At 36.3% G+C, this 7,410-nt stretch overlaps 1 protein-coding gene across 1 annotated transcript; it reads left to right on the top strand.

Annotated features, from left to right (window-relative positions):
* Positions 1-2,414: 2,414 nt before the first annotated feature.
* Positions 2,415-7,137, top strand: LOC147077392 (uncharacterized). The gene is made up of 3 exons (XM_085941124.1): positions 2,415-2,632; positions 2,937-3,086; positions 4,623-7,137. The coding sequence occupies exons 1-3, from the start codon at positions 2,486-2,488 to the stop codon at positions 4,686-4,688; spliced, it is 363 nt and encodes a 120-aa protein (XP_085797250.1). The 5' UTR covers positions 2,415-2,485; the 3' UTR covers positions 4,689-7,137.
* The last annotated feature ends 273 nt before the right edge of the window (positions 7,138-7,410 follow it).

Raw genomic sequence — 7,410 nt, 5'->3', positions numbered from 1 at the left:
TTGTAAAAAAGCAACATATTATTATTACACACCAATCGTTGTTATTTCCGATCTAAAAAAATCAGTTTCAAAAAACAAACCTCGAAATTGCAACTTGAAACGTCGGCATTCTCCTGCTTTATATGAGTGCGAACTTCCGGGCTGATTGGGTGGCTAGTCTGCGTATCAAACAAAGGCTTGCCTTCTTCTTCAGACTGTTCTCCATCACATTCTCGCGTTACGTCCATTGTAATTGTAAATATGTCAGGAAGAACGTGACAAACAGGATCCATCCAAGGTACATTAATTTTAGAGAAGTGTTGCCAGAATACGCTATTATTTATTATCAATGGCCGACATTCTGAGACATATATTCCGTGGAAGCGATCAAACAATAAACTGTGTTTTATTGGATTTAAGTTATGTACCTACTATTCTATTTGAGAAGTTTTTTTCCACTCGGGTTTTGCGTTTCGATATTTACAAGCAATAGGTACTAAACTCGTATTCACCAATGTCAAAAAATACACACTAATGCAGTGGCGCACCCAGGGAGGGGGGGGGCCAAGGGGCCCTGGCACCCCCCAAAATTATCAGAATGATTTTAAACATTGAAATTGAAAGCCGATAAACTTTACTTTTGGGCTTAGACAAATAAAAACACGGCAAAAAAAAGATTTGTAATTCTCCAGCACCCTTTTTAGAAAAATTTCTTAGATTTTAATTTCTAACACAAAAATTTCGAAACACTAATGTCAGGTTTTTTTAGAAACCCAATCCCTAATGGAACTGTCTCTCGGTGTTCACCCGGTGAACACCGAGATTCCCGAATTCCGGAGTGGTATAGGTAATGGCTGGGGAGTGCTGACAGGGCTCTAGCCTGGGGGCCCGGGCTGTGGGGGGCCCGGCGTGTCGGGTTGACCAGATAAGTGAGATAAACACACATCATACATTAGCTTTAATAGCAAAAAAGTCGCCTGCGGCGCTATTATCCTTTATGGCCATGAAAATTTTCAATTATATAATTGTGCAATATATTTTTTGATTATTATGTGTCGATACTCGGCAGCTCCATTATTAAAGTAAATATATTAAAAATCGCCAATAATTCACTGTATGAGTACCCTTAATTTGAACTAAAACACAATTTGAAAAACGTTAATGTAGTGTTTCACACTGCCTTTAATCTTCGCGGTAGGTAGGGGGCCCGCCAAATATCATATCCTGAGGGCCCGTTTCAGGATGTGGGGACCATGGTGTAGGTACACCGAGTGCAATAGACAAAAGGCCGATAAACGAGAAATTAGGGTGTGAAGAAGAAAAAGATGCTATGGGATTAATTTACATTATCCTCCTTGGGCCCCCCCAATATTAAATCCTGGGTGCGCCACTGCACTAATGTATAGGTACCTGCACTGTTATTTTCAACCTTTATATTAAATCAGATCTATTAATACAATAAAGTTGGGACACTTTATTGCCTACCCATTCAGTCAAGGATCAAAAGTAAGTATAACAAATAAGACATTGTCAAAGGGCCATGTCTTAATACTTTGCCTTGTTTTTCCGTGCATGGTGCAAATCACACCCAAATTTAATGTCCGTGACCCTGGCTCAAAATACGGGTGGCATTTGGTTTGTATTGCACTGACAGATGTCTTCTTTGCCACGTTAAAGATTATTATTGTAATATTTAACAACGTCTTTAGAAGAAAACTTGAAAATAGAAAAATGCAGATGGGCCATTTTGCCATTTGAATTTTGAGATGCGCTGGTTTCGTTATGATTGAGGAAATGCTCATTTTCATTTTTCTGCATTGTTTTGTTTTGACAACAAAACATACAAATACTTCATTCATATTATTGAAGTGTGTCAAGTGTTATTGTACCTATTCAGCGCCATCTTTAGATAATTCAAGCCTGAGCATATCTTTTTGCACAAGCAACAAGTGGTCCACTGTACAGCTGTCAAAATTAGATCCCTGATTGCTTGACATATTGATTCTCCCTTTCTCGTTTCAAATTGAATTAAGTTTAAAAATATCAAATCACAAATATTATTAATAAATCAGGTATAAATAATATACATTCCCGTAATTCATTAGATGTCAAAATCAGACTAGTCCTTCACAAAAAAACCGGTGGTAAATCAATTTCCAAAAAATATGTAGCATTGATCTAGGTATGCATGACATTTGTAGGTGTATTAATGATAGTGTATTATTTATCACGTAACTATTCAAATCAAACTTTCCCTGTGTGAACACGACAGACGCGTCAGTATAAGCACTTTATAGAACAATAACAGGTCATCCATAGACAATAACGGCGGAAAAAATAGGATCAGTCGTTGTGAATTAACGGCTTTTTACTTGAGTCGGTAATGACCTATTATATTAGTTTCGACGGAAAATAGTTTTCAGTATTGTGGCAACACTTTTCTAACATTAACAAATGGATCCTGTCCGTCAAGTAACACGTGGCTTCTGGAATATATACCCTTAACATGGATTTACAGCAAGAATGTGCTAGAGAACACTCCGATATAGAAGGCAAGTCTTTGTCTGACACGCTGACTAGCCATGCAAACAAACTGGACCCTCGCTTTCATGTAACGCAAGAGAATGCGGACGTTTCAAGTTGCAATTTCGAGGTTAGTTTTTGGAAACTAAATTCCTTTTCAATCACTTTAGATTGAGAATAACAATGATTAGTTTATTATTGTAAACTTTGGCTTTTTTACTTACTATGTAGGAACATAAGGTGATATTAAACATTGTTTCAAATAATTACATGTTTATACAAATTGACAGCTGTGATACATACGTGTGATATAAGTTAGGTTATCTACTAATCTATGTTAAATATAATTATTATACATCGTTGTATGGACGTTTAGTGAACTGAAACTTTACTGGTTTTACTGTGTTAACAAAATGTAATAATGCTTCTTTCAGTACCTTATAGCGGAACTCTCTGATAAAACATGTGATAATCAACCAGCTGTCGTCAAGCGCGAGATCATTGAAGATATACCACACCCATTATATGATGATGAATACCCTCAACCGGGTTGTTCATATTCAGATTACAGGCCAATACATCAGGTACGTTCAATTGTACGTAGGTATATGTGCCGTTTTCTTCCCTTGATGCCGTCTTATATTGAAGGTTTGAATTTATAATGCATCTTTGAAACTTCATAAGGAACTATTATAGGTACCTAATATAATTCAGTCAAACATGTTTCATTTATTGATTGCGGAGTAGATTCGAGTTATTGGCGATTGCTAAAACAGATATTTTGAGACAGTATTGAGTAGGTATATAAATCTTTTGTTAAATCACGTAAGTATATTTAAATATGGTGATTTATACATCACAATCATTCGAACGTAAAGCAATAATTAATGTGATTATTTGTAAATATAATTAATCGCCCGTGAGCCCTTTTTAGGTAGGTAATATAAAACTACTTGCAGCCATAAAATACCCTAAACGGAAGCAATATCTACGTGAAATGGAGTGAGAATAGACCAATTCTATTTTCAAAACTTTTTGTAACAAATTAGTGGGTACTGTTCGGTTATCAACCTAATCTAACTTAAACTAACCCGAACTAACAAATAATCCAGTATATCGGGCATTTTCAAAATGTGTTTTCCGCTGTATTCCTGATAACCGAACAGCAATTAATTACCTAAAATAACTATTAAACGTCAGAGTGACAGTTGGTACTTTAAAAATAAAAAACGATAAATAATTACATAATTTTGTAATATAAGTTAAAATATATAGAAATAAACCAACGGTGCTTCAATAGGCGGCCCATTTTCTTACGTGTCTAAGATAACAAGATAATTAAGAGCTAGTCGAAGAGTCTAGGTTGTCGCAAGTTTTGTTTTGTTACGCGAAAGAAGTATAACTTCTAACGTGCGTACAAAAGTACACACACACTTTTTTTTAAATTGTCTGACATTGAAATTAAATATATTTCGAATTTTACTGATCATTAAGTTATTTTTATTGTTCTCTTTTATTTCTCTATGTTTTATATTATTTTTATTGATTTTTTATTTCTATAATAAAACAATTTTTATATAAAACACTAATTTTAATAAAATTTTATATGAAAAGGAGCATTTGGTTTTTTTCTATTAAAACCATGAAGCCGCATATGCAAGTTTGTTCGTCAATTCTCAAACTATATGGCCGCAACTGCAAAAATCCACAATATAATTTAAAAAAAAATATTTTTATATTTAAGAGCTACAGTAGAGAAGTACACAAAATTTTTCTAACATGGTACAATTTTTTGCAGCCTACTGCAATTAATTAAATTGTAGTTAATTATTTTACATTCAAACTCAAATTACACAATATCATGTGATTTGCAGTTACGACCCTATAGATCTCAATGTGCGATATGTTTACAAAATGAAGATTAAAGTACGCAATGTGCTGCAGTTAGCTGGAATGTCTTTGGTGAGTATACATACACTTGCCAAATGCAGTCGTACATTGGTGGTCACTGAAAGCAGAGGATGCAGCTGTGGCAGGTCTTATCCAGAAATGGGTTGACTCTGGCTGATCATAATGGTGGTACTGTTACATAATATTATTGATCATGTTGTTATTTTCAGGAGTGTGAAGACAGCCTGATAAATACAAGGTCAGAGAATGATATTGAGGATGTCATCATCATATAATGCAATTCAATTCGCCAAATCAATAATGAGAATCCTCAACCCGGCTCCTCCAATCGACAATACAGCCCAGTAGACCAGGTACGTTTATTTACAGGTTCACTATTAACACAACTTTTAAACATTTTTTTTTATATTCGAAACATCGATATCTACATGGCATTTAAATTTATATGGTTACCGCAATTATTCTTAAGGAAGAAAATTCTCCAAGCGCTATATAGACGGATTGGGATTTAACTGTATGTTTATACCGTAATTTTTATCTCAGTCTTACGGCCAGTCAGCTTAGTCTGATTAGGTCTGACCATTTTTATCATACGGGCCCTCAATTTTGAAACTAAGCACTTTACACTATCAAGATTCTTTTCTAATGTAAATTGTGGTTATCTATAAGTCTTATCTTGTTAATCTATTTTAGTAAAGGTACCGTTTGAAGTATTCTCCTTTATTTTTAATTAATCTCTGTGAACTCTGAATAAATATTAAACCTGGAACTATTTCTATTTTATAAATAAGCTATCTTATACATTTTTATTTCTTGTTAAATTTCATACGAACACCAGTGTGCTTATTTCAGATTTTAGTAGTTTTTTAGTACCTAAAAATAACTGTAATTGTGATATATCGAGTAGGTTTATAGAAAGTGTTAAATGACATTACAATTATATTGTACACGATGGAGTTAAAGTTCTGAAAAATCACTGTTTCTGATAGGAAACGCGTTTTATAAAATGATATAAGTATCAATAGTAATTATGATTATGTCAAGCTTTTTAAGATTGTACTAGATTTAAATTGAAGTATGTTCGGGACTCCAAAATTTGAAGTAAAAACGTAGGTTATGTAGTGATACAGAGAGGAAGGAGAGAACTCACATGTAGGCTGGTGGGATCCTTCATCAGCATCACTTAGACCAGGGGGAAAGGTGTGACATCATAGGACATAAATATAACACAGAAACTTCGATTCAAAACCTCCGCGCGGAGAATATATTTAATTACACTAAATTATACAAGCGTGGGTTGTAATAACATTAGGGTGGACATCGATTGTTTTACATTATTAATTACACTTAAAGGAGTCTTAGATTTAGCTATCGCACAGTCACTATGTGGGAGCACGTGTTTGAACACATTAGCCAAACTGGCGCGACAGCGTTTTATCGAGGACGCGACGCGTGGTTTTGAGGTGGTTATAGGGATTATTATTAACACAATAACGGGGAAAGAGATTCACTTATTTATCATATTGAGACAAGCGTCTTTTTGCACTTCGCGTTGAGGAGGGCCGGCCAGGCCACGCCGAGCGCGTGGTCCTAGACACCTACCACTCTCCCGGGAGAATTTGTACTGCCAGCAATTATCTACGACGGATCTATGGGGGGTGAGACAGCGGGGGGGGGGGGGTGAAAAGGGAAGGCGTTCGGTCAAGTCAAAACCTAACGGTGATTTTTTTTCTGTCACTCGGCCGAGCGACGATTTCGCCGGTAGGTACAGTTTTTTTTTGCCCATTGAGAGTGCTATTGTTTACTTAGCTTTGTCAGAGATTCTAAACATTCGTCAGGGGCAATGGTGTTTTTGATTAAATCGCTGATCTGGAATTTGAAACTGTCGGGCACCAGGGCCTTCCTTTTTCTTTTGGTGGCAGTAGGTACCAATTTATACCACCGAGTACCATAGTCCGCTTTAATCGATCGATTCAAGTACAAGCCTAAGCATTCGGAAACTAGCCGTCAACAAGTGGTATTACCTCTCCTGCGACTCCTACTGCTGACTTATCATTATTTTATAGTAGTGATGGTGAACATATGCCACGTGACTGTTTTAAAGAGAAAAAAATATTACGTAATATAATAATAAAAAAAAATACAAAAAGTGATACAAATAAATATCATCATAAGCCGGGGTCAATCCACTGCTGGATGAAGGCCTCCCCAAGCTTTCTCCAACTCTCTCGGTCCTGTGTCGTTCGCTGCCACGTATTTCCGCCGAACTTTACCAGTTCGTCAATCCAGCGGCTTTTAGGGCGACCCTGTGGCCGTTTCGTCTTCTTCGAACTCTAGAAGTTTGGCGTTGCTGGATAATGTTCTCACGTTATAGGTGGCAATGGTCATTGGTAGGCAGCCGTTACCGTCTTTCCGCGGATTCTTAGCACCCTCTGCCTTCCCTTGCTGATTGCTGCCGTGATCAGTGTCAGGTTGGCCTCCGGGCCGAGATTTTTGTTTTTGTTGTTCTTGTTCCACATTGGTATTTGGACATAACACACCACGCTGTCGAATCGAAACTGATTGATTTCGTTTTCGCTGAATTTTTGCAATTTGCAATAAAGACGAACTTATCAAGAAAGTGTTCCCGAACATCATTGCTCACCACAAAAAGCACAATTGGTTGAGTGAACGAGCATTCTTGCGGCAAACAACAAAGATGTGGATACTTAAACTTCACAATTCAAAATCAAATCGTTGGTCCACTGCATTCCTTCAAATCTACCGACTGTGTAACAAACGAAGACAAAGCAACTAACTATCCAACTGAATTTTTAAAGTCATTGGATCTGCCTGGCTTGCTACCGCACAATTTACAACTGAAGGATGGCTCAGTAGTCATCATGCTTTGAAATCTGAACCAACAAAAACTACGTAACATAACGCGTTTGGTGGTGAGTTAGTTGTCAATGCCGTAATAATCTTTTTCTAAATAAATAAATAAATAAAATAAAACTC

The sequence above is a fragment of the Rhyacophila brunnea genome, unplaced genomic scaffold (assembly GCF_057557595.1).
Source record: "Rhyacophila brunnea isolate RB1 unplaced genomic scaffold, BYU_Rbru_1.0 scaffold_13, whole genome shotgun sequence".
Lineage (NCBI taxonomy): Eukaryota > Metazoa > Arthropoda > Insecta > Trichoptera > Rhyacophilidae > Rhyacophila > Rhyacophila brunnea.
Note: the sequence above shows the minus strand (reverse complement) of the source record. Positions and strands in the feature narration are given on the sequence as shown.

Bases quoted from the DNA above. Each gene is read 5' to 3' on its own strand.
- LOC147077392 (XM_085941124.1), top strand. From the start codon at position 2,486: ATGGATTTACAGCAAGAATGTGCTAGAGAACACTCCGATATAGAAGGC. The intron at 2,633-2,936 runs GTTAGTTTTTGG...TGCTTCTTTCAG, and splicing joins TTTCAAGTTGCAATTTCGAG to TACCTTATAGCGGAACTCTC. The intron at 3,087-4,622 runs GTACGTTCAATT...TGTTATTTTCAG, and splicing joins ATTACAGGCCAATACATCAG to GAGTGTGAAGACAGCCTGAT.